This window comes from Oncorhynchus gorbuscha, linkage group LG15 (assembly GCF_021184085.1).
Source record: "Oncorhynchus gorbuscha isolate QuinsamMale2020 ecotype Even-year linkage group LG15, OgorEven_v1.0, whole genome shotgun sequence".
In the NCBI taxonomy this organism is placed as follows: Eukaryota; Metazoa; Chordata; class Actinopteri; order Salmoniformes; family Salmonidae; genus Oncorhynchus; species Oncorhynchus gorbuscha.
Genome location: NC_060187.1, coordinates 12,351,639 through 12,378,931, shown reverse-complemented (window position 1 = coordinate 12,378,931; position 27,293 = coordinate 12,351,639). Strand labels below are relative to the sequence as shown.

General features: G+C 44.9%; 1 protein-coding gene across 6 annotated transcripts in view; it reads right to left on the bottom strand.

Annotated features, from left to right (window-relative positions):
- LOC123996629 (phosphodiesterase 4D interacting protein) overlaps window positions 1-27,293 on the bottom strand; it is a 106,649-nt gene that overhangs the window by 68,707 nt on the left and 10,649 nt on the right. For 3 of the 6 annotated variants that reach the window (XM_046300148.1, XM_046300151.1, XM_046300152.1), the window contains exons 1-15: window positions 17,096-19,377; window positions 14,799-14,936; window positions 13,930-14,049; window positions 13,590-13,682; window positions 13,062-13,271; window positions 12,833-12,991; window positions 12,512-12,616; window positions 12,202-12,339; window positions 11,922-12,101; window positions 10,735-10,929; window positions 8,251-8,527; window positions 3,577-3,677; window positions 2,903-3,081; window positions 1,216-1,528; window positions 879-1,068 (exon numbers count right to left, since the gene is read on the bottom strand). In XM_046300148.1, the coding sequence (XP_046156104.1) occupies window positions 879-1,068; window positions 1,216-1,528; window positions 2,903-3,081; window positions 3,577-3,677; window positions 8,251-8,527; window positions 10,735-10,929; window positions 11,922-12,101; window positions 12,202-12,339; window positions 12,512-12,616; window positions 12,833-12,991; window positions 13,062-13,271; window positions 13,590-13,682; window positions 13,930-14,049; window positions 14,799-14,936; window positions 17,096-18,385 (3,688 nt within the window). In that variant the 5' untranslated portion in view covers window positions 18,386-19,377. Of the gene's footprint in view, window positions 1-878; window positions 1,069-1,215; window positions 1,529-2,902; window positions 3,082-3,576; window positions 3,678-8,250; window positions 8,528-10,734; window positions 10,930-11,921; window positions 12,102-12,201; window positions 12,340-12,511; window positions 12,617-12,832; window positions 12,992-13,061; window positions 13,272-13,589; window positions 13,683-13,929; window positions 14,050-14,798; window positions 14,937-17,095; window positions 19,379-23,368; window positions 23,423-24,837; window positions 24,953-25,763; window positions 25,940-26,170; window positions 26,295-27,293 lie in introns of those variants that run through there. The other 3 variants (XM_046300150.1, XM_046300149.1, XM_046300153.1) reach the window with 2 other exon arrangements.

Genomic DNA, 27,293 nt, shown 5'->3' with positions numbered 1-27,293 from the left:
TCCATCTACCACCAACCTACCGAAGCGCAGCTCAGAGTAAATATTTATTGCATTGCCCTTTTCCAAATGGGCGGTAATTTAAAATGCATAAGATACTGTATTTACGATAGCACAGCTTCTTCCTTTGTCCCTCAGTCTTCCCACTCTTTCACTCAAACCCAGCCCCTTCCAGCCCCTTCTTTTGTGTAACCAGCTGTCATATCTGTTCCGCCCGCTAGGGACGTTTTCCTGTATGATGTAATTTGTAATCAAGGTATAATTCATTCTTTGTTTATGTAATTCTGTGCGATTAGTTAGGTATTTAGTAAATAAATAATTAAACCCAATTTTGTATTGCTGATTCGACTTGTTAGCCAGGGTTCGTGAAGATAACCAAGAATTTAAAACTTTCAGATGAGACTAAATTAAGGTGACGATTAATATTGATTGCTAGTGATGTAAAATATTACTAGGTCTTTAAGAGTTTATTCGGAAGACAACAGCTCTATAAATATTATTTTGTGGTGCCCCGACTCTCTAGTTAATTACATTTACATGATTAGCTCAATCAGGTAATATTCATTACGGAGAAATTATTTTATAGAATAGCATGTCATATCACTTAATCCGGCATAGCCAAAGACACGACAGTGATGAGGGTGTATGTGTGGTCAGGGGGTATGTGTGGTCAGAGGGTATGTGTGATGAGGGTGTATGTGTGGTCAGGGGGTATGTGTGATGAGGGGGTATGTGTGATGAGGGTGTATGTGTGATGAGGGTGTATGTGTGATGAGGGTGTATGTGTGATGAGGATGTATGTGTGGTCAGGGGTATGTGTGGTCAGGGGTATGTGTGGTCAGGGGGTATGTGTGTTCAGGGGGTATGTGTGGTTGACTCACTTAGTAGGTCTCTATAGTCTTTGAGCTGTTCAGCTTGGGCCTGCACCGTGGCCTCAGACACCATGAGTCTCTCCTTCAGCTCCTTGCTTTCTAGCTGCAGACGTACAGCCTTCTCACACATCACTGTCTCTGTGGCACTGTGCCGCCTGCCTCCAGCCTCTCTTCCTGCCTCCTCCACATCATCCTCATCCTGCAACACAAGACCAGAGCAATGTCAGTGCTGTTTACATCCATGGAGATGCAGATATTAATTTCAGGCCTAAAAAACAGTTGATCTATCAATATACAGTATCACACATTATTAGAGTATTATTTAGTGTGTGGTGGCTCCCCCTACCTGTGTGGAGCAGGACAGCATGGCTCCCAGGTCCAGAGATACAGGCCTAGTGCAGTGTCTCCCCAGACCAGGGTCTCTCAGGGTGGGCCTGGGGGCACAGCACATCCCATGGGAAGGACACTCATCATCCCAGGCCTCCCACAGCTCAGACCCACACAGCTCCTCCTCCTCTTCCTCCTCATCCACCTCTTCTTCATCCTCCTCCTCTTCCTCCTGAATAATCTGTTCATGCCTAAGGTCTGTCTCTGGCTGGCTGTCTGTCTGGTGAGACTTCAGCTCCTTATTTTCCATGCGTAGGTTGAAAAGGGATTTTCTGTGAGAGGGAGAACACAGACAAACCTCAGATGAAACCTCTCATGTCCACTGTTCCGGCCAGGGTGAAAACCACAGGCGTTTGTACACCTATACGCTGGACCTCTGTATACCAACGGAGGCTTCTCAGACAAGGAAGGGGAGGACCATTTACTTGGCTCATCGCGCTCTAGTGACTCCTTGTGGCGGGCCGGACGCCTGCAGGCTGACCTTGTCATCAGTTGAATAGTGTTTCCTCCGACACATTGGTGCGGCTGGCTTTCGGGTTAAGCAGGCGGTGGTTTTTAAAATTTAACCTTTGTTTAACTAGGCAAGTCAGTTAAGAACAAATTCTTAATTACAATGACGGCCTACTCTGGCCAAATCCGGACGACACTGGGGCAATTGTGCGCTGCCCTATGGGACTCCCTATCACAGCCGGATGTGATACAGCGTGGATTCGAACCAGGTACTATAGTGACACCTCTTGCACTGAGATGCAGTGACCACTGCACCACTCGGGAGCCCAAGCGCAGTTTGTCGGGTCATGATTCAGAGGACGCATGACTTGACCTTCACCTCCCGAGTCCGTTGGGAGTTGCAGCGATGAGACAAGATCGAAAAAGGGGGTAAAAATGCAACAACAAAAAATGTATCTAAATACTGAAACATTAGTTGTCCTTTTTAGATAAAACTATACAAAATATATGAAATACACTGTTTTGCTAATGAAGATCTACAATAGCCTCAGCAGCACTCTGTAGAGTAGCATCGTGATGTAGCTGGGGGACAGATAGCTTCTGTCTTCCTCTGGGTACATTTACTTCAATACAAAACCTTCTTAATCAGGAGCAAACGGAACAAAACGGGGATAAACATACCTGAGTTTCTCCAATAGAAACTCTAATTTGCAACTGTTGGGCTAATGATTACACCCTAGATCAGCTAGATGCAGGCCAGAGAGTGAACTTGTCACTGTCTGTCATGTTGAAAACTCAAAATGTGTCTCTTGACCTGTGCACCTACATTGTAAACGTCCATTCACAGGCTAGGTTGTAGCAACCTCATTCAATTCAAGCATCATGTAGTAGCCTAACCCTATCGATGTTTCATTGAACTGGGTGAATGGAATATGAATGACAGTCATCCAATATGCTGTAATATAAATAAGACCATGTTCATAAGAAATAATCCTCATCTTAAACGGCACCGACTGACAAAATAGGTGGGAAAGATTTTTACATTGAGTCAATGTTTCCTTATATGAATGAAGGTACATTTGAATTAATTTCATCTCATTCATACAATTTAATTCACTTTCATTCATATACTGTATCTATATCATGTTTCATAACATGTGGTGTGTTCAGCCAGCTAGTCAGCGTGTTATCGGTACCTCATCTGGGACAGGGAGGAGAAGCCAGCTTTTTCCAGCTGAACCTTTAGCTCCTGCAGTTCTCTCTCCACCACCCTCTTCTGTTGCACCAGCTGTTTCACCTCCACCAGCCCCTGGCCCTCTCCCACAGGATCCTGGGATAGCTTCCCTTTCCCAGGTCCTCCATGAATCTCTGCATTCTGATTTGAGGAGACAGGAGAGAGAGAGAGAGAGAGAGAGAGAGAGAGAGAGAGAGAGAGAGAGAGAGAGAGAGAGAGAGAGAGAGAGAGAGAGAGAGAGAGAGAGAGAGAGAGAGAGAGGAGCGTGCCAGATCGCCACAGTATGTTGATAACTAAAATATGAGTGGTGGTTGGTAAACATTCAATGTGATATGATTAGGACAAAATAATCTACCACTATTTCAATATTCTAGATTAGCTAAAGTATGGCGGCAGGTAACCTAGTGGTTAGAGTATTGAGCTATTGACTGAAAGGTTGCTGGTTTGAAAACCCAAACGGGTTAGTTAGAAAGGATTAGAAAAGGTTAAAAAAATCTGCCAATGTGTCCTTGAGCAAGGCAAGGCATGACTATAATTTGCTCCAAGGAAACGTACTATGACGACCCTATAAAACAACATATTTCACTGCACCCATCTGGTATGTGACAATAAAAAAAGTCTTATTGTATGGCCTACCTGCATTGTGGCTAGGGTTTGGGCTGTCAGTTTGGACTCCTCTTCCTCCATGCTGTCTGCATAGTCACTGTTGACATCATCCTCTTCCTCTGAGCTGAATTCTGTAAACAGAACACGGTTTTTAGCTTAACAATAAACATACACAGAAATTATGAAAAGAAAATGTCACACTGACAAAGAGAGCAAATCTTCTGCATTTGGCAACAGATTGATAAAAACATACAAATCCTTGACACTTCTTGCTTTTGCCAGAGTACAATTCAACAACCTTTCTATACTGTATGTTTTCACACATCAAACACAATCTCCCCCAATCCTGGCCTTTCTGCATGTCAAAGTCTTTCCACCAAATAGTGTTTCCAACCAAAAGCAAACGCATCAGTAATGGTGGTGGTCACTCTTAAAACCTCTCCTTCTTCCCTCAGAGGTGATTTCTGAGCTGTCTCTTCCCGTCTTTATGTTTTACAACGGTGGAGGAGTTCCAAGATGGAGGTGTGGCGGGTTCAAAAAAGCACCCCCTGGTAGTCATCTAGTGTCTATATAAAGACAGGGAGAGAAGTTCTAAAAAGAGCAGCTCAGAAATGACCTCTGAGGAAATCTCTCTCTCTGGACTGGGTTATACTACTGTATGGGCAGATAAACAGTCAGATAAACTATAAGAGCAGATAACCACTTACAGTAAATACAACCTTACAGGCACAGCTCTGTGGAGTAACAGGCTGAGGTGTCACAGACTTTTATTTTTACCGTTATTTAACTAGGCGAGTCAGTTAAGAACAAATTCTTATTTTCAATGACGGCCTGGGAACAGTGGGTTAGCTGCCTGTTCAGGGGCAGAACGACAGATTTTTACCTCGTCAACTCGGGGATATGAACTTGCAACCTTTTGGTTCAATGCTCTAACCACTAGGCTACCCTGCTGCCCTAAAGGGCTAGGAGAGGATTTAACTTCTATCTTGCTAAGCTATTGGAGTAGTTTTACATATATTAGTAGTTTTACAGTTATCATTTTATTTACAGTTAAAATACAATGATGTACATAAACCCTAGATTGCATATACTATGTATTGGCCACCAGCCATTGGAATGAATGGAATTCTACAGTATTTCAATGAAATGTTTCAAGGACAAAATTACATGTATTTAAATATTGTTGTTGTTGTAGTCAGGACAGTAACAGTAGCACTTTAAAAATATATATATACTTTAAAAAGGTGCACTATGCATTAATCACTTCCCCATTTCCTGGTTTCTGAAATTCTAATAGTTCACCTAATTTCAGTTTATGTGACAAAACAAGCATAGAGAATGTAGAAGCAGATCTATAACTCACATTTTTATTTGTTAGAGTCATCCAATAAGTTACATATTGGAGCTTTAAGGAAAATGTTTTTATAAAAAAAAATGGACAAATGTTTGTTCAGCTCACATAATATAATTTAAAAGTCTGCATTAAGGAGCCTGTAATCTAATTAACATGGCAAAAACTAATGTAGACATTAATACATGGATTTCTATAGCTTCCAAAATATGTTTTACAATGGTGGAGGAGTTCCAAGATGGAGGCACGGTGGTTTCAATACAGTGCCCCCTTTGAGTCCTCTAGTGTATATATACATCATTGGTCAAATATTAGCCTTGGGACGAGCAGATCTCTTTGATTTACTTTAGGTACAGTAGGTCCTAGAACACTCCATGCTTTTAACTCTTAAATCATCAGAATGTTGCAGTGATCAAATCTACAGGTTTCTGTATTTTATATAGGTAATAGATCATGTGATATGACAAGTGCAGTGGAGGCTGCTAGGGGGAGAAGGGCTCATAATAATGTCCGGAACGGCATGAATGGAATGGCATCAATACCTGGAAACCGTGTGTTTGATACCATTCCCTACTGATTCCGCTCCAGCCATTATCACAAGCGTGGTTCTCCCCAATTAAGATGCCACCAACCTCTTGTGGACAAGTGTAATTGACCAGGGCAGAGTATTAAAATGCATGAAACAGTGCAAAATGCACATCCTAGAAAGGATAAGGCATCATTGGAGCAAAAACAGTAGAGTCCATAATTGTGTCTAGATCTCTGTGGAATCTGTTCAGTGTCCACTTTGTCACGCCCTGGCCTTAGTATTCTGTGTTTTCTTTATATTTGTGGTTAGGCCAGGGTGTGACGTGGGTGATTATGTGTTTGACTTGTCTAGGGGTTTTGAAGATTGATGGGGTTGTGTTCAGTGTAGTATTCTAGGTAAGTCTATGGTTGCCTAGAGTGGTTCTCAATCAGAGCCAGGTGTTTATCGTCTGATTGGGAACCATATTTAGGCAGCCATATTCTTTGGGTATTTCGTGGGTGATTGTCTCCTGTGTCAGTGTTTGTACCACACGGGACTGTTTTGGGTTTACACGTTTCTTGTTTTGTATATGTTTATTGTTCACGGTATCATCTTTATTAAAGATGTTCAACCATAACCACGCTGCGTTTTGGTCCGCCTCTCCTTCCCAGGAAGAATCCCGTAACACACTTGACAAAGATTGGATTTCTGGAATGTACTCTATTCAAATAGAAGCCCATTCAAAAGCATATGTCTAAGCACTAGATGGCTGTAATCTGGTACTGTCAGACAGCCGAGTGACACATTATTGAGTGACACATTATTGAGTGATACAATACTCAATAGATTATGTTCACAGATGCTATGCTGTGGAACGGGCGTTAAGGAGAGGTACGGCCAGCAGGAGGCATCACTCTGCTCATTGGGTCTAACAGGCTCTGAGGATTATAGTTCCCTTGAGGAGTGATTAAGGGAGATCTAATTGGCAGGTGTCTACATGCAGCTAGGAAAGTCTACCCTTGTTTCTATGTAATGTCCATTGCCCTTCAAATAATCAACGTAATGCAATTGGAGCATTTTACTGTTGAACTTGGGATGATTTTGTGTATGTGTTACTTTTATCTTGGGTGCCATGCCCTATATCTACAAATGATCTGTATACAGTATACTGATATATAGTACCAGTCAACAGTATGAACACACCTAGTCATTCAGGGTTTTTCTTTATTTTCACTTTGTTTTACATTGTAGAATAATAGTGAAGACATCAAACTATGGAATAACACAGTAGTATTCCAGGTGAATACCTCATGAAGAGAATGCCAAGATTGTGCAAAAAAATATATTTTGATTGGTTTAACACTTTTTTTTTAGTTACATGATTCCATGTGTTATTTCATAGTTCTGATGTCTTCACTATTGTTCAGAAATGTAGAAAATAGTCAAATACATTTTAAAAACTTGAATGAGTAAGTGTGTCCAAACTGTTGACTGGTAGTGTGTGTATATATATTTGTATGTATGTTTATATATATATTTGTATGTATGTTTATGACCAGTGTACAACCCATGTCGGCATTGTTTATGGAGTCAGTCAGGGAGGGACAGCAGAACCAACCAAGCCCACCATATAAATCCAACAGAACACACGTGTGTTTATTAAGCTTGTCATTGTCATGGTAGTCAGGGTGTTTACTGTGTTCTAGTGACAATGATCTTACTGTGTTCTGGTGACAATGATCTTACTGTGTTCTGGTGACAATGATCTTACTGTGTTCTAGTGACAATGATCTTACTGTGTTCTAGTGACAATGATCTTACTGTGTTCTAGTGACAATGATCTTACTGTGTTCTAGTGACAATGATCTTACTGTGTTCTAGTGACAATGATCTTACTGTGTTCTAGTGACAATGATCTTACTGTGTTCTAGTGACAATGATCTTACTGTGTTCTGGTGACAAGGATCTTACTGTGCTCTAGTGACAATGATCTTACTGTGCTTGTGACTCAGATTGCAAAGCCTATAGGAAAAACAGCTTCTGTCGAGTGATCAGATGGTTTCTGTTTTAGAGACCAACATGTTGGGTAATGTCTCTGGGAGAAAGGATGAATATTAAACATACCTATAGTCCAGGAGAGGATTATGTGTCATCCAGAACATACTGTGGTCCTTATAGTGTGACATTCTGACAATGTTTAAAAGTTATTAATTGCTGTTAAAATGTACTGTAATCTGGCAAAAGCTAACATAAATGATATTCAACTTGAAGCACACATTTCAGACAGCAGGCATTGTTTGATATTCTATAAAAATCTGAGTTGCTGAGACGGGTATATAAACTCAATACCATTACATGGTATATAACATAACCACCGTGGTACATGCAAAGGCACACACATATTATTGGTATAAATACCTAAAGTCATGACATAACTTTAAAACACATGCTGTTATCAACACTATCATACAAAGTTAAAAATGTCATGTTATGCATGAAAACATAACTCCTACCTTCCCTCTCTGTCTACCAGTTATACGTTCAGAGAAGCGTTTGATACACAAGCTACTATACAGAAAAACTAATACATAACACAAAACATCAACATTTAGAATTGCAAATATAAAAATCAATAAGCTAATATATAAATAACATTGTCTTGCAGATACTGCCAAGTTAACTATGGTTAGCATCATCACCAGAGAACCAAGACACCCATGTTAGCAGACACATTAGTAGACCCATACACCACACCCCAAACTCTATGAGAAAAGAAGACAGTGCTGCCCCCTGTAGCCCAGAAGGTGCCACTACAGACAGAGCTCCATGTTCCTCTGATGCCCACCTCCAAACTCTGCCTGCCTGTCTGTCTGGCCTGTCATGGTCCTGAGGGCTGTGATCTCAGCCCGGGCCTCCCTCTCCCTCCTCAGGGCCAGATGTAGCTCATCCTGCAGGGCCTGGAAGTTCTGGCTGGTCCCCTGGAGGTCTGGACCCTGGAGGTCTGGACCCTGGAGGCCTAGCTGGGACCCGTAGGCCTGGGAGCCAGAAGTTAGCTGTCTGCGGAGCTCCTGGAGACGTTCAGTCTGCTCACTCATCACCTCACCCAGACGACCTGCTGAGTCCTGGATGAGAGAAGGGGAGGATGGAGATTTTGGGGGATTAAAAGATCTGAAACAATACATCTTCATGGAAAAAGTCTCCCTTTCTCTTCCCCTCCCTCTATATTCTCTCTCTTCCCCTCCCTCTATATTCTCTCTCTTCCCCTCCCTCTATATTCTCTCTCTTCGCCTCCCTCTATATTCTCTCTCTTCCCCTCCCTCTATATTCTCTCTCTTCCCCTCCCTCTATATTCTCTCTCTTCCCCTCCCTCTATATTCTCTCTCTTCGCCTCCCTCTATATTCTCTCTCTCCCCTCCCTCTCTCTTCTCTCTCTTCCCCTCCCTCTATATTCTCTCTTCCCCTCCCTCTCTTCTCTCTCTTCCCTCCCTCTATTCTCTCTCTTCCCCTCCCTCTATATTCTTCCCCTCCCTCTATATTCCCTCTCTTCCCTCTATATTTCTCTCTTCGCCTCCCTCTATATTCTCTCTCTTCGCCTCCCTCTATATTCTCTCTTCCCCTCCCTCTATATTCTCTCTCTTCGCCTCCCTCTATATTCTCTCTCTTCGCCTCCCTCTATATTCTCTCTTCCCCTCCCTCTATATTCTCTCTCTTCCCCTCCCTCTATATTCCCTCTCTTCCCCTCCCTCTATATTCTCTCTCTTCCCCTCCCTCTATATTCTCTCTCTTCGCCTCCCTCTATATTCTCTCTTCCCCTCCCTCTATATTCTCTCTCTTCCCCTCCCTCTATATTCCCTCTCTTCCCCTCCCTCTATATTCTCTCTCTTCCCCTCCCTCTATATTCTCTCTCTTCCCCTCCCTCTATATTCTCTCTTCCCCTCCCTCTATATTCTCTCTCTTCCCCTCCCTCTATATTCTCTCTCTCCCCTCCCTCTCTCTTCCCCTCCCTCTATATTCTCTCTTCCCCTCCCTCTATATTCTCTCTCTTCCCCTCCCTCTATATTCTCTCTCTTCCCCTCCCTCTCTCTTCCCCTCCCTCTATATTCTCTCTTCCCCTCCCTCTCTCTTCCCTCCCTCTCTTCTCTCTCTTCCCCTCCCTCTCTTCCCCTCCCTCTATATTCTCTCTCTTCCCCTCCCTTTCTCTTCCCCTCCCTCTATATTCTCTCTCTTCCCCTCCCTCTATATTCTCTCTCTTCCCCTCCCTCTCTTCTCTCTCTTCCCCTCCCTCTCTTCTCTCTCTTCCCCTCCCTCTCTCTTCCCCTCCCTCTATATTCTCTCTCTTCCCTCCCTTTCTCTTCCCCTCCCATTATATTCTCGCTCTTCCCCTCCCTCTATATTCTCTCTCTTCCCCTCCCTCTATATTCTCTCTCTTCCCCTCCCTCTCTCTTCCCCTCCCTCTCTCTTCTCTCTCTTCCCCTCCCTCTCTTCCCCTCCCTCTATATTCTCTCTCTTCCCCTCCCTCTATATTCTCTCTCTTCCCCTCCCTCTCTCTTCTCTCTCTTCCCCTCCCTCTCTCTTCTCTCTCTTCCCCTCCCTCTCTCTTCTCTCTCTTCCCCTCCCTCTCTTCTCTCTCTTCCCCTCCCTCAATATTTTCTCTCTTCCCCTCTCTCTCTTCCCCTCCCTCTCTCCTCTCTCTCTTCCCCCCCTCTCTTCTCTCTTCCCCTCCCTCTCTTCTCTCTTCCCCTCCCTCTATATTCTCTCTCTTCCCCTCCCTCTATATTCTCTCTCTTCCCTCTCTCTCTTCTCTCTTCCCCTCCCTCTCTCTTCTCTCTCTTCCCCTCCCTCTCTTCTCTCTCTTCCCCTCCCTCAATATTTTCTCTCTTCCCCTCTCTCTCTTCCCCTCCCTCTCTCTTCTCTCTCTTCCCCTCCCTCTCTCTTCTCTCTCTTCCCCTCCCTCTCTTCTCTCTTCCCCTGCCTCTCTTCTCTCTTCCCCTGCCTCTCTTCTCTCTTCCCCTGCCTCTCTTCTCTTTTCACCTCCCTCTGTTCTCTATCTTCCCCTCCCTCTGTTCTCTATCTTCCCCTCCCTCTCTCTTCTCTATCTTCCCCTCCCTCTCTCTTCTCTATCTTCCCCTCCCTCTCTCTTCTCTCCCGTCTCCTCCCTCTCTTCTCTATCTTCCCCTCCCTCTCTCTTCTCTATCTTCCCCTCCCTCTCTCTTCTCTATCTTCCCCTCCCTCTCTCTTCTCTCCCGTCTCCTCCCTCTCTCTTCTCCCCTCCCTCTCTATTCTCTCTGTACTGGGGAACTGGAAGACCAGGTCAGTTGGGTTGAATTACCTGGATGTATTGGTCCCTGGTGCTGATGGTGTCGAGCAGGTCCTGAACCAGTGTGTGGTGCTCCTGGGCCTGGCGGCCACGGTCGGACAGCAGTTCCTGGAACAGTTTCTCCTTCAGAGAGAGGCGAGCCTTCATCTCCTCCACCACCTCACTGGGACCTGCCTTCACCTTACCTAGCAAGGCTCCAGTCAGGTCCTGGGAAGAGAGGGAGAGGGAGAAGAGAAAGAGAGAAAGAGAGAGAGAGGGAGCGAGAGATTAATTTGACAAATAAGCACCAGTCCTTATTTCTCTTTCAAATACTGTGTCCAGGGAACACTGTGTCCAGGGAACACTGTGTCCAGGGTATACTGTGTCCAGGGTATAGTGTGACTAGGGTATAGTGTAGCCAGAGTATACTGTGTCCAGGGTATAGTGTTTCCAGGGTATACTGTGTCCAGGGTATAGTGTGACTAGGGTATACTGTGGCCAGGGTATAGTGTGGCCAGGGTATAGTGTGTCCAGTGTATATTGTGACTATGGTATAGTGTGTCCAGGGTATACTGTGTCCAGGGTATACTGTGGCCAGGGTATACTGTGGCCAGGGTATACTGTGGCCAGGCTTTAGTGTGGCCAGGGTATACCGTGGCCAGGTTACACTGTGGCCAGGGTATACTGTGGCCAGGGTATAGTGTGACTAGGGTATAGTGTGGCCAGGGTATAGTGTGACTGTGTCCAGGGTATACTGTGGCCAGGGTATAGCCAGGGTATAGTGTGTAGGGTATAGAGGGTATACTGTGTCCAGGGTACAGTGTGGCCAGGGTATACTGTGGCCAAGGTATAGTGTGTCCAGGGTATACTGTGGCCAGGTTACACTGTGGCCAGGGTACAGTGTGGCCAGGGTATAGTGTGGCCAGGGTATAGTGTGGCCAGGGTATAGTGTGGCCAGGGTATAGTGTGGCCAGGGTATAGTGTGGCCAGGGTATACTGTGTCCAGGGTATAGTGTGACTAGGGTATAGTGTGGCCAGGGTATAGTGTAGCCAGAGTATACTGTGTCCAGGGTATAGTGTGTCCAGGGTATACTGTGTCCAGGGTATAGTGTGACTAGGGTATACTGTGGCCAGGGTATAGTGTGGCCAGGGTATAGTGTGGCCAGGGTATAGTGTGGCCAGGGTATAGTGTGGCCAGGGTATAGTGTATAGTGTCTTACCTCAGCCTCCTTGGTGCGTGTGTGCAGGGCGTTCTGTAGCTGGCTGATGAGTGCATCTCTCTCTCTCAAGCTGCGGCTGTGTCTCTCCTCACTGTTTGCATGATGGTGCTGTACACTCCTCCACGCCTCACACACCTGCTCCTGTTCCAGACCCTTCCCACGCACCAGCACCTCCAGACTCTAACACACACACACAGAGAAAGATAAAAAATTGGTGTGTGTGTGGGTGCGCGTATGTCTGTGCGTGTACATGTGTTTATATTAGTGTGTTCATCAGTACCGTGATGGTCTCTTCGTTGTTGGACAATACACAGCGTTGTCTCTCCAGGTCTCTCTCCTTCTCTCTGAGCAGCAGCTGTAGCCGCCGCATCTCTCCCTCCTTCTCCTCCACACAGCGGAACTTCTCATCCACCGCTCGCTGAGAGGAGGGAACATCATGCAGTAGAACAATATAACGCATCTCTATGGGAACACAGCTGTCAATCAACACCATACAAGACACTGTTATCATGCCCTGCTGTATCATGAGTTTGATGTAATAGCTGTAGTAGTTGTTCTTAGGGGTTAAACTCTGGTAGTGTGTGTCTCACCTCCAGTGCTCTGTCCCTCTCCTTGATGCGCTCTTTCAGTTTGGAGAGGAGAGAATCACTCTTCTCCCTGGGCCCCTGTTGCTGGTCCAACAACTCGGAGTACTCCTGAGAGACAGGGACAGGGTTGTGTGAGGAAGGCTGTGTGTGTGTGTGTGTGTGTGTGTGTGTGTGTGTGTGTGTGTGTGTGTGTGTGTGTGTGTGTGTGTGTGTGTGTGTGTGTGTGTGTGTGTGTGTGTGTGTGTGTGTGTGTGTGTGTGTGTGTGTGTGTGTGTGTGTGTGTGTGTGTGTGTGTGTGTGTGTGTGTGTGTGTGTGTGTCTGACCTGCACAAGCTGCTCTTTGCTCTGAAGCGAGGTCCTCAGCTCTCTGATGGTCTTCTCCATGTCCTCCTCCGCTCTCAGTCTCTCTCCTTCCTTTTCATTCAGCTGTTCCTTTCTCTGCTGCAGCTCTGAGCGAACTTTCTCCAGCGCCAGATGCAAGTCCTAGAGACAGGTAGCATCACAGTCAGTCTCATACAAAAACACATGTTAACACACAAGCAAACGCACAAACCTGGTTGTGTCTGTCAGTGCTGTGTCTGTGCTCCACGGCCCCCTGCAGGTCTTGCTCCAGGCGGATCAGGGCTCTGGTCAGGTCCTCCTCCTTCCTGGTAGCCTGACGCTGGGCCCTCTGGCCTGCCTGCAGCTCCAGCTGGGCCTGGAACAGAGAGCCCTGGAGGGCCAGCACCTTCCCCTGCCCTCGCACTGACTCAGCCCCAGACACCTGCACCGAGATGAGAAGGAGAGAGAAGATGAGGGGTGAGGTAGAGGGAAAGCCAGAGAGTGAATGGTATACCGAGTTCTAAATGACAGGGAGGAGGACTTTAGAGAGCGTTTCATTAGATACAGCGTGCTGTGAGCATGGGTCTAGGAGACCATTATAACATAACCCATTGTCATTATAAAATAGTGGGTGTTTTCCAGTGTAGATTACTGCATACTGTACACCACAGGAGGCTGCCGATGGGAGGAGGCTGCTGATGGGAGAACGCCTCATTACATCAGGTGCAGATTTTATTCAGAGCATTTTAGTGTGATTTACCTGTAGTGTCTGGACCTGGTTTCTGTTGGCAAGGTCTTTGAGAGAACACAGCATGTCGTTCTGTTCTTCTATGACTCGGTACAGCTCTGCTGCCTGAGAGAGACACACACAAAACACAAGTATCTTATAAGTAACCTACTGTTCATCAGTGGTGGAGAGAAACACATCAAGTGTCATAGAGAATCTGTGTACTTTTTGTCAATGTCTCTTCTAGTGTGCCTCTGCATTTCTCAGTGTGTAATTTTCAGAATTTTCTGTCTTTCTCACTCTCTGAAAACTCCTCTCTCTCTCTCTCTCTCTCTCTCTGTCTGTTTCCATTCCTCCCTCCATCCTTCCATACCTCAGTGTCCTTGCTGTTGACAGCGTCAGTCAGGTTGAGGACGTTCCGTTCCTGTCTCTGTGCCTCCTCTCTGACCAAGCGCAGCTCACACTCCATGTCCCCCAGTCGCACCTGCAGCTTCTACACAACACAGTCACGGACACGTCAGTCAGGCTAAACATTATATAGAATATTACAGTTCACAAATTATGTTAGCATGTTTATAAATACTTTATAAGCAAGCCTTTAATTTAAATGCTTGATTTTGGTTTTAATTTTTTAAACATTGAATACATAATCCACCATGTCTGATAGGGTCCAGTAATGTAAAAATAGGAAGACCTAGAGAAACGTTGAGTGTCTGAGGGGGAAATGGTGCCTGGTTCCCTGTCCAGTAATGTAAAAATAGGAAGACCTAGAGAAACGTTGAGTGTCTGAGGGAGAAGTGGTACCTGGTTCCCTGTCCAGTAATGTAAAAATAGGAAGACCTAGAGAAACGTTGAGTGTCTGAGGGGGAAATGGTACCTGGTTCCCTGTCCAGTAATGTAAAAATAGGAAGACCTAGAGAAACGTTGAGTGTCTGAGGGGGAAGTGGTGCCTGGTTCCCTGTCCAGTAATGTAAAAATAGGAAGACCTAGAGAAACGTTGAGTGTCTGAGGTGGAAGTGGTACCTGGTTCCCTGTCCAGTAATGTAAAAATAGGAAGACCTAGAGAAACGTTGAGTGTCTGAGGTGGAAGTGGTACCTGGTTCCCTGTCCAGTAATGTAAAAATAGGAAGACCTAGAGAAACGTTGAGTGTCTGAGGGGGAAGTGGTACCTGGTTCCCTGTCCAGTAATGTAAAAATAGGAAGACCTAGAGAAACGTTGAGTGTCTGAGGTGGAAGTGGTACCTGGTTCCCGGCCTCGCTCTCTCTGATCTTGGCCTGTAGAGAGTGGACCTGGAGCTGGGCCTTCTGGAGCTCACTAACACAGTGGCCTGCAGCACTCTCATACTGCGACAGCTTGCCTTGCTGCTCATCTAGCAGCCTCTGAAACACACCAGAACACACACAGGTTCAGGTTAATACAACAGATATACAGATTGACCCACACACACACTTCCCATTCAGTTGTGTGTGAGAGTGGAAAGTGATGAGGTCAGCTAGCTCACTGCTCGATCACTTCCTGAGAAAGAAGTCCCTGTTTCCACAGCAGCGTGGTATTTACTTCCTGTTTGTTGTTTTTCAGATGTACAGATACAGATTGATATGTACAACCACCCAGCCTGTTGGGGGTTTAAAATAAACCACAACTCCAGGGTTACATCTAAGAAGGGCTATCTTTATGATTGTGAGGGACTATTTTGGTCTGCATGGTCTCTCATAGTCAATAATAGGAAAATAATTAAATTGTCTTCGTCATTTAATTTCCAGGATCAGCCAGTCTTCCATTGGCTCTTTAGACTATCACCTTGGAATATGTGTGATATGATCCACTCCCACATGCTGTCCTGTAAAGTCATTACAGGTAGGACACACACACATACACATACACACACATACATACACACACACATACACACAGAGGACTCAATCTGGGCTCTAACGACTGGATGTTGTTCCATGGGCTTAGTGAATCAACAACCCAGTAAACTCCCTGATTCATGCTTATTAACAGGCCATTATTTCACAGTACAGGTAGACTCATTCCTAGACATACAGAACCGTTCAAGTTTGGGGTCACTTAGTAATGTCCTTGTTTTGAAAGAAAAGCACATTTTTTGTCCATTAAAATAACATCAAATTGATCAGAAATACAGTGTAGACATTGTTAATGCTGTAAATGACTATTGTAGCTGTAAACTGATGATTTTTTTATGGAATATCAAATCAAATTGTATTTGTCACATACACATGGTTAGCAGATGTTAATGCAAGTGGAGCGAAATATCTACATAGGCGTACAGAGGCCCATTATCAGCAACCATCACTCCTGTGTTCCAATGGCACGTTGTGTTAGCTAATCCAAGTTCATAATTTTAAAAGGCTAATTGATCATTAGAAAACCCTTTTGCATGCATGTTAGCACAGCTGAAAACGGTTGTTCTGATTAAAGAAGCAATAAAACTGGCCTTATTTAGACTAGTTGAGTATCTGGAGCATCAGCATTTGTGGGTTTGATTACAGGCTCAAAATGGCCAGAAACAAAGCACTTTCTTCTGAAACTCATCAGTCTATTCTGGTTCTGAGAAATTAAGGCTATTCCATGCAAGAAATTTCCAAGAAACCGAAGATCTTGTATAACGCTGTGTACTACTCCCTTCACAGAACTGGGCAAACTGGCTCTAACCAGAATAGAAAGAGGAGTGGGAGGCCCCGGTGCACAACTGAGAAAGGGACAAGTGCATTATAGTGTCTAGTTTGAGAAACAGACGCCTCACAAGTCCTCAACTCGCAGCTTAATTAAATAGTCCCCACAAAACACCAGTCTCAACGTCAACAATGAAGAGGCGACTCCGGGATTGTTGGCCTTCTAGGCAGAGTTGGAAAAAAAATATCCATATCTCAGACTGGCCAATAAAAAGAAAAGATTAAAGATGGGCAATGGAACACAGACACTGGACAAAGGAATTCTGCCTAGAAGGCCAGCATCCCGGAGTCACCTCTTCACTGTTGACGTTGAGACTGGTGTTTTTCTTTCAAAAACAAGGACATTTCTACGTGACCCCAAACTTTTGAACGGTAGTGTAGGTCTACACTATGAGCCTGACAGACAAGGCCAGCAACTGGCTAACTATTAACATAACAAAAAGCCTGTCTAGCACGAGGCATCGTTATTCATATAGCAACCGCTGCCATGGCTACGGCCATGTTGCTAGGATAGCGATGAGAGTGGTAATCAAGGGGCCAGCTGTGTTCAGCTGTATGATTGGTGGATGGCTAATGGGATGACTAAAAAAGCCAATCAAAAACGACCAAAAGCCTTGGCCTTGTTCATTCATATTAAATAATAGACATAGAAACTGCAGATTAGCTGGAGAGGATCCATCTCAACTACAATATCACAGACTATGTGGACATTCTACAAATCACTAGGGGAAAGCTGGTAGAATGAAGCTCTATACAGGGCCAGGCCCATAGAAGCTGATCTGGTAGTTCCAGTGTGTCTGATCTAAGAGCCTGGCGCTGGTGGTTGTCCTGCTAGCTACCTGCTGGAAGCGGAAGGGACCACACTGCACATAGTCATCCAGCCACTGCTCCTCCATCGCTGACAGCTCTGTCTGCAGCTCCTGCTGACTGCTGGGGGTCACCAGATCTGGGATGGCAGGGTGGGTGTAGAGCTCATAGTCTGGGGTACTGCGAGACTGGGGGAGACCCATCTCCAGTTTGGGTTTAACTAGGATAGGGAGCTTGCTGCCTTGAGGGGACTTTAGAGGTCTGTACTCCCAGTTCCTCACTAGACTTAGCGCCAGTTCCAGGGTCAACCCAGAGACTGACTTGTCCCTGGGGGCCTCATCCCACTGGAGGTGGGGGCCCCTCCTCTGAACCCTCCCTGGGTCCTTCTCTCCTCTCTCTCTCTCCTCTCGGTGGGTGGCACAGGGCCGAGCCACGTCCACAGCTGTGTCCAGAGATTCAACCGACGTGCCCGGGCTGAGGGTCATCCTCTCTGGGTCCCCATCGCACAGCGTCCTGTCGCTCTCTGGTTCCATGGGAGGGGACTCGGAGGGGACAGGCGTGGACTCTGACCCTGTGGAGGTCTCCTCGCCCCCCAAGGTGCTGCCTGAGTACCGAGTAGAGGGTCCACAAGACGTGCTCCTCCTGCCCACCCACCTAGGGACCTTACACACAGCCTCGTAGTCAGAGTCGGCCACACGGAGAGCGGCGCATCCCCTGCACCGCCTGGAGCGATGCCCAGAGAGAGCCTCCGATCCTGTGCACTGAGGGTGATGATGCTGGGTGTGGTGCTGGGGGTCTGGGGCTGGGCTCTGCTGGTCCTCGTGGTCGGCCCAGGACTCGTACACAGAGTAGGCCAGGTCGTCCTGGAGCAGGGCGCTGTACCTGGCCTCCTGCAGGGCTGAAAGGTCCACTATTGGGGAGTCACCCTCAGACCGCCCACCACCCTCTGTCTCTCCTTCCCCAGTACCCCCCATCCCAGTTTGATCCCGGGTCTGGTCCTGAGTGTTGTTCTTCCGGTACAGGCCTCCTATACACTGTCTAAGCCGGTCCTTCTCCTGCAGCAGCTTGTGCAGGCGCTCCAGGGACAGAGCCTCCACACGGGCGATCACTGTGTCGAAACGGTACATGCGGTCCAGCATGAAGGTACACTTGGAGCAGGCAAACTCCCCACGGCCATCGCGGGTCAGCTCTCTACCCAGGGCGTGGGACAGCAGCACCTGCAGGTTGAGTTTGGAGGCCGGATGGAAGATCCATCGCCGTTGGTTACCACAGAGCTCGCGGGCACAGATCCGACACACCTCCTTCATTTTGACATCCAACATCACAGATATCTGCTTTCAGTTTTACTGTGGGGTGGTGATTGTGTCTGTTCTAATTGCTCAGGCAATAAAATAAGGTCTCTTATACCAACAGGTTGGATATCAATAATCCATCAATAAATCAATAGATTGAAATGAATTAGATGCGTGATGTTCATGTAGTTTTCTTCAATGTGCTGCTTTCGCAACAACCAATGGGAGTTCTAATAAAATACCTAAATGTATTTAAAAAGTTACCTTCAAAATAAACAGGTCAATATTAGCCTAATACATAAACTAGTGCATTGTGCCATATTGCTGTTGGTAAAAACTCCTCGTTGTTGCATCCTCGATGAAGAACAGCATTACAGAAACGGGTATACCATCGCATTGCAGTTATTTGAAAGGGCGCACTCATTTCTATATCAACGCGATGACTTCTATTCAATGTCATCTAAAGAATATAGACCGTAATCAAACATAGTCAATAGGGAATATAATAAGGAAGAGACGTGTCATTTGTGATGAGCGCAGTAAAAAACCCAGTGTCATTGTCGTTGTAACAATGTCACTGTCTGCGGCAGGGGCTGCAGCACTTTCAGTTCGTCAATGATACAAAATGTAATCAAGCTAATAGATACATTACATCAAACCTGCTGGTTACAGAATCAAACAACAATTGTCAGGCTATTTTTGTTTCACTGCCGAAATGCCGATGTAATCTCATATTTTCTAACCATGCTAATCCAAGACAACAAAATGACAGTTCCACTGTCTCATCGCGGCTAATCCGACACGAACACGGAATTCACCACCCGAAACGAAAAGACGGTAGTAGAGACGTCCTTATCAAAAATACATCGTTGACCCGTTATTTTTCGGCTCCATGATAGCAGTTCACTGGATGGAACGGGAGGTTTGGTTTCCACGGGTTTTAACGTGCATAGTTTATTAACCTAGGTAGGCTACCGAACAGGGCGAGATGGAAACCGTGACAGAGATTCAGCCACACTGGACAACCTGGTCTCAGAGCATGTCGTATTATTCTGTACGTAAATAAGAGACTCCTCCATTTAGTATGATACGCTATGTTTCATATGTATATATTAATTTGCGATTCCAATTTGCATGATATGTTACAAAATTAAATTGTTACAATATGTTACGAAAATGTACAATATGTCATCAATTTCCAAAACATATGATATGTTACGATTCCAATTTGGTGTTGCCCAACATTAGCTAAGTGGCTAATGCTAACATTAGTTAGCTGGATAACGTTAGCTAGGCTAAACTTAGGGTTAACCTCTTGAAGCTAGACGGCACTATTTATGTTTGGAAAAATAACGTCCCAAAGTAAACGGCCTATTTCTCAGGACCATATGCTAGAATATGCATATAATTGACAGATTATGATAGAAAACACTCTAAAGTTTCCAAAACTGTAAAAATATTGTCTGTGAGTATAACAGAACTGATATTGCAAGCAAAACCCTGAGAGAAATCAAACCAGGAAGTGGCTTCTATTTTGAAAACTCCATGTTCCATAGCCTCCCATTGCTCCATTTAAAGGGATATCAACCAGATTAATTTCCCTATCTCTTCCTATCGCTTCCTCAAGGTGTCAACAGTTTCAGGCTTTTATTTTGAACAATGAGCGTGAACGACCACATTGCGTAAGTGGATAGGTGGGGGCTCTCAGAGTGAATTGTGAGCAAAAGAGAAAGGCGGCCATTGTTACTCCCGGTCCTAGTGAAAAGCCAACTGTCCCGGTTGATATATTATCGAATAGATATTTGAAAAACACCCTGAGGATTGATTAGAAAAACGTCTGTCATGTTTCTGTGGACATTATGGATATAATTTGGAATGTTTGTCTACGTTGTCGTGACCGCTCTTTCCGGTGGATTCATGGGCATAACGCACCAAACTAACGGAGGTATTTGGATAGAAAAAATATCTTTATGGAACAAAAGGAACATTTGTTGTCTAACTGGGAGTCTCGTGAGTGAAAACATCTGAAGATCAAAGGTAAACGATTAATATGATTGCTTTTCTGATTTTCGTAACCGAGTTACCTGATGCTAAGTGTACTTATTGTTTTGTCGAGCAATTGATAAATTTACACAAACGCTTGTATTGCTTTCGCTATAAAGCATAATTTGAGACGACAGGTGAATTAACAAAAGGCTAAACTGTGTTTTTCAATATTGCACTTGTGATTTCATAAAAATGAATATTTTCTAGTAATATTATTTGACTGTGGCAATGCTATTCAGCGTTGCTGATGACAATTATCCCGGATCCGGTATGGGTGGTTCAGAGAGGTTAAGGTTAGGAGTTAGGTTAAAGGGTTAAGATTGGGGGAAGGGTTATCTAGCAGGCTAAGTAGTTGCAAAGTAGCTAAAAAGTAGTAAGTACTTGCAATGTTGCTAATTAGCAAAAACTCTAAAGTTGTCCGTAATGAGATTCGAACACGCATCTTTTGGGTTGCTAGATGTTTGCATTATACGCCCATTCACCCAATCTGACCTCAAGTAACCTTCTGTTTTATGTAACCATACCAAATGTAACATATACTGATATGAGAGACCCAGAACTACATGTACTATGTTACATCTAGTCTATGAGACCAGGCTGCACTGGAAGGTACCATTTCACTGAAACAGGGATGATAGAATCCTCCTGGGTATAAAACCTGCCTGCCTGCCTGACAGTCTAAAAACATCACATTATGTAACCATTAAACCATATATATTTTCCTCACAAATTCATTTATATTATTATTCCTTTAGATCCTCTCGACACAATTTATAGATATTCATAAGATAGATAAGGTGGAAATTACTATAGGCCTAAAAAGTATGCCTATAGAGATAGTCAGTATCTGAGTATCTGTTTTATGACAAAAGCCATATCCCACTATACCCTGGTTATTATAATGCATAATAGAAGCATGAAGGCATAGCCTAATGTAATATAACATCTAAACAAGTTAGCTTCTGAGCTGTCCAACTGTGTGTGTGTGTGTGTGTGTGTGTGTGTGTGTGTGTGTGTGTGTGTGTGTGTGTGTGTGTGTGTGTGTGTGTGTGTGTGTGTGTGTGTGTGTGTGTGTGTGTGTGTGTGTGTGTGTGTGTGTGTGTGTGTGTGTGTGTGTGTGTGTGTGTGTGTGTGTGTCACTGTGTGCTTGAGACTTAGAATTAGGCCACCATTTCATGTTCATTTACTTGAAACGTGTCTTTCCACTCTGCTGAAGTCATAGGCTACTACGTTAGAATGAGTTCATCTGTACCCTGAGGCAGGAATTTCCCAGCAGCACCCAGGCTTTTGGCCTTCACACGGAGGCCCTCACGTCAGCCAAAATCATGAAGGGATAAGGGGAAGAGAGCCCCTGCTACCTACAAATCACATTATACTGTGTGATGCACTGATGGGAGTTTAGCCTAAATCCTGCCTCTCAGAACCCCTAGGCTTTCCCGTGCAGTAAGAGCATGAATCTTCCCCACCCAGCACCTTATCTTTCATTACGGGTGTTGTTTACGTTGATGTAAATGATCAGTCCTGATTTGTTTTCTCCAGAGGGTGCCGACCTTTGGGAACTCAAGTGTACTAACTTCTAATGTACATTTGTCACCCAAAAAGCTCAAATAAATTCATCCTGGAGACGAGACGTCATAACAGCGATCGACCCTAACGATCAACACAATCAAAACTCTATTAATCCTAATCAGTGGGAATAACAACGGCTCTTTAGTCATTACTCCACCGTTCATTTCTCTGTAAGTGACAGAAATAAAGGGTGACTAAATACATTTCCCTTTTGGGGTGTCTCTTTTGTTGGTGTGCCATGTAAACAACCGATTCATTCCTCCCGTAATTAAAATTCACTTACATCATGGCCTTTTAAAAGACAGAAGTGCCATGTGATTGTAATTATAGTTAGGAGACCCAGTTTAACCTTTGAAATAACGGTGTGTGTGTGTGTGTGTGTGTGTGTGTGTGTGTGTGTGTGTGTGTGTGTGTGTGTGTGTGTGTGTGTGTGTGTGTGTGTGTGTGTGTGTGTGTGTGTGTGTGTGTGTGTGTGTGTGTGTGTGTGTGTGTGTGTGTGTGTGTGTGTGTGTGTGTGTGTGTGTGTGTGAGAGTGACACATTTACATCAACATAACCCATCTTTTTGATTAGCTGTAACACATGATGCAAGTTAACAGGAATAGAAGAATATAATACTGTAGAAGAATCCATCTCAATATGAAATTCAAGTCCCATTACAACCAAACCAGACAACATTGCATGATTTTCTCACAGTGCCATGGCAACAAGCAAGATTGTATAATACAGGTAAATCATGAAACCCAGCTAGATATGCTCAATACTGTAGAGGGAGATATTTTAATGTTGAACAATATTTCTGAGTGACCAAATGCAACAAGCATTGTGATCCTTGTGCATTTGTGTAACAGCATGTGCGTCTGTGGCACCTTAATGGGGAGGACGGGCTCATGGTAATGACTGGAGCGGATCCAGTGGAATGGTATCAAATACATTAAACACATGTTGTCCATGGTTTCCAGGTATTGATGCCATTCCATTAGCTCCGTTCCGGACATTATTATGAGCCGTTCTCCCCTCAGTACCATGTTTGTATATGTGTGTATGCAATATGTCCTCTATTTTACATACAGTTTGCATTGGGTTCCAACAGAGGGCAACCTCCGACCATTTGTCCCTGCAGGGAGCATGGAGGGGGTTGGCACGGTTCTCACATACCATTGCCTTGCTATCAAACACTGGTCTCGGCAACGCTGGCTACAGGCCTTGAATTCCATCCCTCTTCTCGCAAACTTCAGTTTATCATCGTTTACTGCAGCCCACTTCACCAGTGTTCCTGTCTCTGTGTGGATGCATGTTCATGCTCCAAAAGCATATGTCAAACCAATGGAATCATCATAACCCTTGACATTCCCACAACAGACATAGGAACGGATGGCAGTATTTCTGCCCCACGTACCTGCATCTCCTGCTGGACACAGCTCTTCTTCCGATTCATCTCACCCCGCAGCAACTGTGGATAATAACGATGGTCATCATACTCAATCTGATGTTCCTCAGAAAAATGTGAACACAAATATATGAATGACAGGATTGCATTGCATGACGTTCTGTGAAAAGGGTCACATTTTGTTAACAGGATATCATAGAGTTCCGCTCTCCTACTACATTCTAGGATTAAAAATAGACATGGGGGCACTTGTGAGTCCTGCTGCATACAATCTATAAACTCCATCAGTGATTCTCCATATCATGGTGGTGCTGAGGTGTGTTAGTCTAGTCAGTTGACGAGGCGTGCTAGCCTTGTGATGAGGTGTGCTAGCCTTGTGATGAAGTGTGCTAGCCTAGCCTTGTGATGAAGTGTGCTAGCCTAGCCTTGTGATGAGGTATGCTAGCTTTGTGATGAGGTGTGCTAGCCTAGCCTTGTGATGAGGTGTGCTAGCCTAGCCTTATGACAAGGTGTGCTAGCCTAGCCTTGTGATGAGGTATGCTAGCTTTGTGATGAGGTGTGCTAGCCTAGCCTTGTGATGAGGTGTGCTAGCCTAGTTGAGTGATGAGATGTGCTATCATAATCTTGTGATGAGGTGTGCTAGCCTAGCCTTGTGATGAGGTGTGCTAGTCTAGCCTTGTGATGAAGTGTGCTAGCCTAGCCTTGTGATGAGCTATGCTAGCTTTGTGATGAGGTGTGCTAGCCTAGCCTTGCGATGAGCTGTGCTAGCCTAGCCTTGTGATGAAGTGTGCTAGCCTAGCCTTGTGATGAGGTGTGCTAGCCTAGCCTTGTGATAAGGTGTGCTAGCCTAGTTGAGCGATGAGATGTGCTATCATAATCTTGTGATGAGGTGTGCTAGCCTAGCCTTGTCCTGTGATGAGGTTTGCTAGCCTAGCCTTGTGATGAGGTGTGCTAGCCTAGCCTAGTCTTGTGATGAGGTGTGCAAGCCTTGTCCTGTGATGAGGTTTGCTAGCCTAGCCTTGTGATGAGGTGTGCTAGCCTAGCGTGCCCCCGTGGCATTAGGTGCCAGGGTTCCACTGACCTATATACAACATGCTTAGAAATACAGGACATATATGGTAACAGTATCTCAAACAACCATCTGGGTTCAGCCGTTCTTGCAATTGAGATGGGGGAGGTAAGTGGGGAGGGGGGAGGAGAGGTATGGCTAAACAGTGAAGAGTGTGACCCATATCTCAATAGCTAGCTGTGAGCACAGTAGATTTGGCCCTCGCGTGACCGATCAAATATCCAAACTAGTACTAGGCCCCTAGTCATTAAACTAAACGGCACCCGGCTTCATATTTGTGGACAGGTTAGGATTTGTGTGAAGATGTGTGAGAGAGATGCTGATGGGTTGTGTATACTAGATATATACAGTAATTGTGTTCTCGATGTGACCCGGTTTGATCCCACTTCAATTGTGGGATTTTGTTTACCTCGGCATTGCTGTCTTTCTTCTGGAGGGAAGAGGAGAGGTCGTGAACTCTGACCTCCAGCTCTCCGACCCTGTGGCTCAGCATTCTCCTTTCTTCAGTCATCTCCTCTATTACTCTGAGAGGGAGAGAGAGAAAGAGAGAGAGAGAGAGAAAGAGAGAGAGAGAAAGAGAGAGAGAGAAAGAGAGAGAGTCAACAACATACATGTTCACTATTTAAAGCACCACAGAGGCTTTAAGGTCATTAGGTTGGACTGGGGCCTAGAGTGTGTATGTTTTATGATGGTTGGGCTGAAGGTCCTCATGTAGCAAGTACTGCACCACCTTTTGGACTGATATGTGATCCCATATCCCTTGGTCAGGAGAGGTCAGTATGTTGGGCACGACTGCCACTGTCATTCTTATCAGTGTGTGAATGACAATGTCATTGTCAAAGTCCATGTGAATCAATGCCAATGCTAACAGGCCTACCAATGCCATTGCCAATGCTAACAGGGCTACCAATGCCAATGCTAATAGGCCTACCAATGCCAATGCAAATAGGCCTACCAATGCCAATGCCAATGCTAATAGGCCTACCAATGCCAATGCTAATAGGCCTACCAATGCCAATGCCAATGATAATAGGCCTACCAATGCCAATGCTAATAGGCCTACCAATGCCAATGCTAATAGGCCTACCAATTCCAATGCCAATGCTAATAGGCCTACCAATGCCAATGCCAATGCTAATAGGCCTACCAATGCCAATGCTAATAGGCCTACCAATGCCAATGCTAATAGGCCTACCAATGCCAATGCTAATAGGCCTACCAATGCCGGTAGGTAGGAGAGTAAGTCTCTTGTATTAAAGCCACACATTACTCTGAGAGAAACACCACACTGACACATCAGTCATGCCTCAATGACCATCTGTCTTCCATCCTCACCTCTCCTTCTCTGCCAAGGCCTTCATCTGCAGCCTGGCTCCTAGTGACCCTCCCTCACACTCTTCCTCGTCCTCCATCTTCATCATCATCTCTCTCTCCAGGACCAGGCAGCGTTGGGACTCTTCCTCTGCTAGAGAGGCCATCTTCTCAGCCTCGGCCCGCGCTAGCTGGACCTCCTGACAACATGACAGCAGAGGAGGAGAGTGGTCATGTCAATAGTTCATTAACATTTAGTTATGGGGATTGTTTACAACACAATGCATCAGGTTTGAGGAGGAGAGATGTGTATATTTACAATAGTATTACTGGAACACAGGTGTGGGAGGAGTGTATACATGCCAACAGGATTGAGGAGAGTCAGTGAAATGTAACCGCGTCAGTGTGTGTATTAATGTGTGCGTGTGTACCTCCTGCAGCAGCTGGACCTTGGTTTCCAGGATCTCCTGCATGTGACTGATCTCCTGCTGCCTCGCCTCACAGACACGCTGCTGCTCCTCCTCATCCTGATTGGTCTGGCTCTCAGACGTCGACCTGTCAGAGCACAGGATCACAGCGATACAGCAGAAATATAAAAGACACATCGCAGAATGAAAATATCACATCCTGTACCTCTATTTACATAACATATGTTCATATAAAAATGATACATGTTTCTTTAGATGTCTGTTGTACTGCAGGGTATGTCGTTTGTTGTAGCCTGTGTATTTTACTATTCCAACGTTTAAAATCTAACAACCAGTCTCACTGGAGAGTGATAGTGTATTATAGAATGTAATCCAGGGACTAATGCTTCCCTGCTGTCTACACCTAATGAGGCAACAGAGGAGGATTTATCTTTACTGCATTGTGGTCCTCTGACAGTTGTCAGTATTACTGCTCCTCACACACCACCTCACAGTACAGTTAGAGTTAGATTACAGCTCCTCACAGTACAGTGAGAGTTAGATTACTACTGCTCCTCACACACCACCTCACAGTACAGTTAAGAGTTAGATTACAGCTCCGCACAGTACAGTGAGAGTTAGATTACAGCTCCTCACAGTACAGTTAGAGTTAGATTACTGCTCATCACAGTACAGTTAGAGTTAGATTACTGCTCATCACAGTAAAGTTAGAGTTTGCCCAGGGCTGCTGCTGTTCTCAACACACTGTTGCTCTAATTGCTTTTCCACTTTGACTATCAGTCAGTATTTTTATAAATCTAATGACAATCACAGAAGAGAGAGAGCAAGAGAGAGCAAGAGAGACACTGTATATATATATATATAATATGACATTTGTAATGTCTTTATTGTTTTGAAACTTCTGTATGTGTAATGTTTACTGTTCATTTTTATTGTTTATTTCATTTTTGTATATTATCTACCTCACTTGCTTTGGCAATGTTAACACATGTTTCCCATGCCAATAAAGCCCCTTGATTGTATTTTATTTTATTTGAGAGACAGAGGGACAGAGAGAGACAGAGAGGGAGGGACAGAGAGAGAGGGAGAGAGACAGAAAGAGACAGAGAGGGAGAGACAGAGAAAC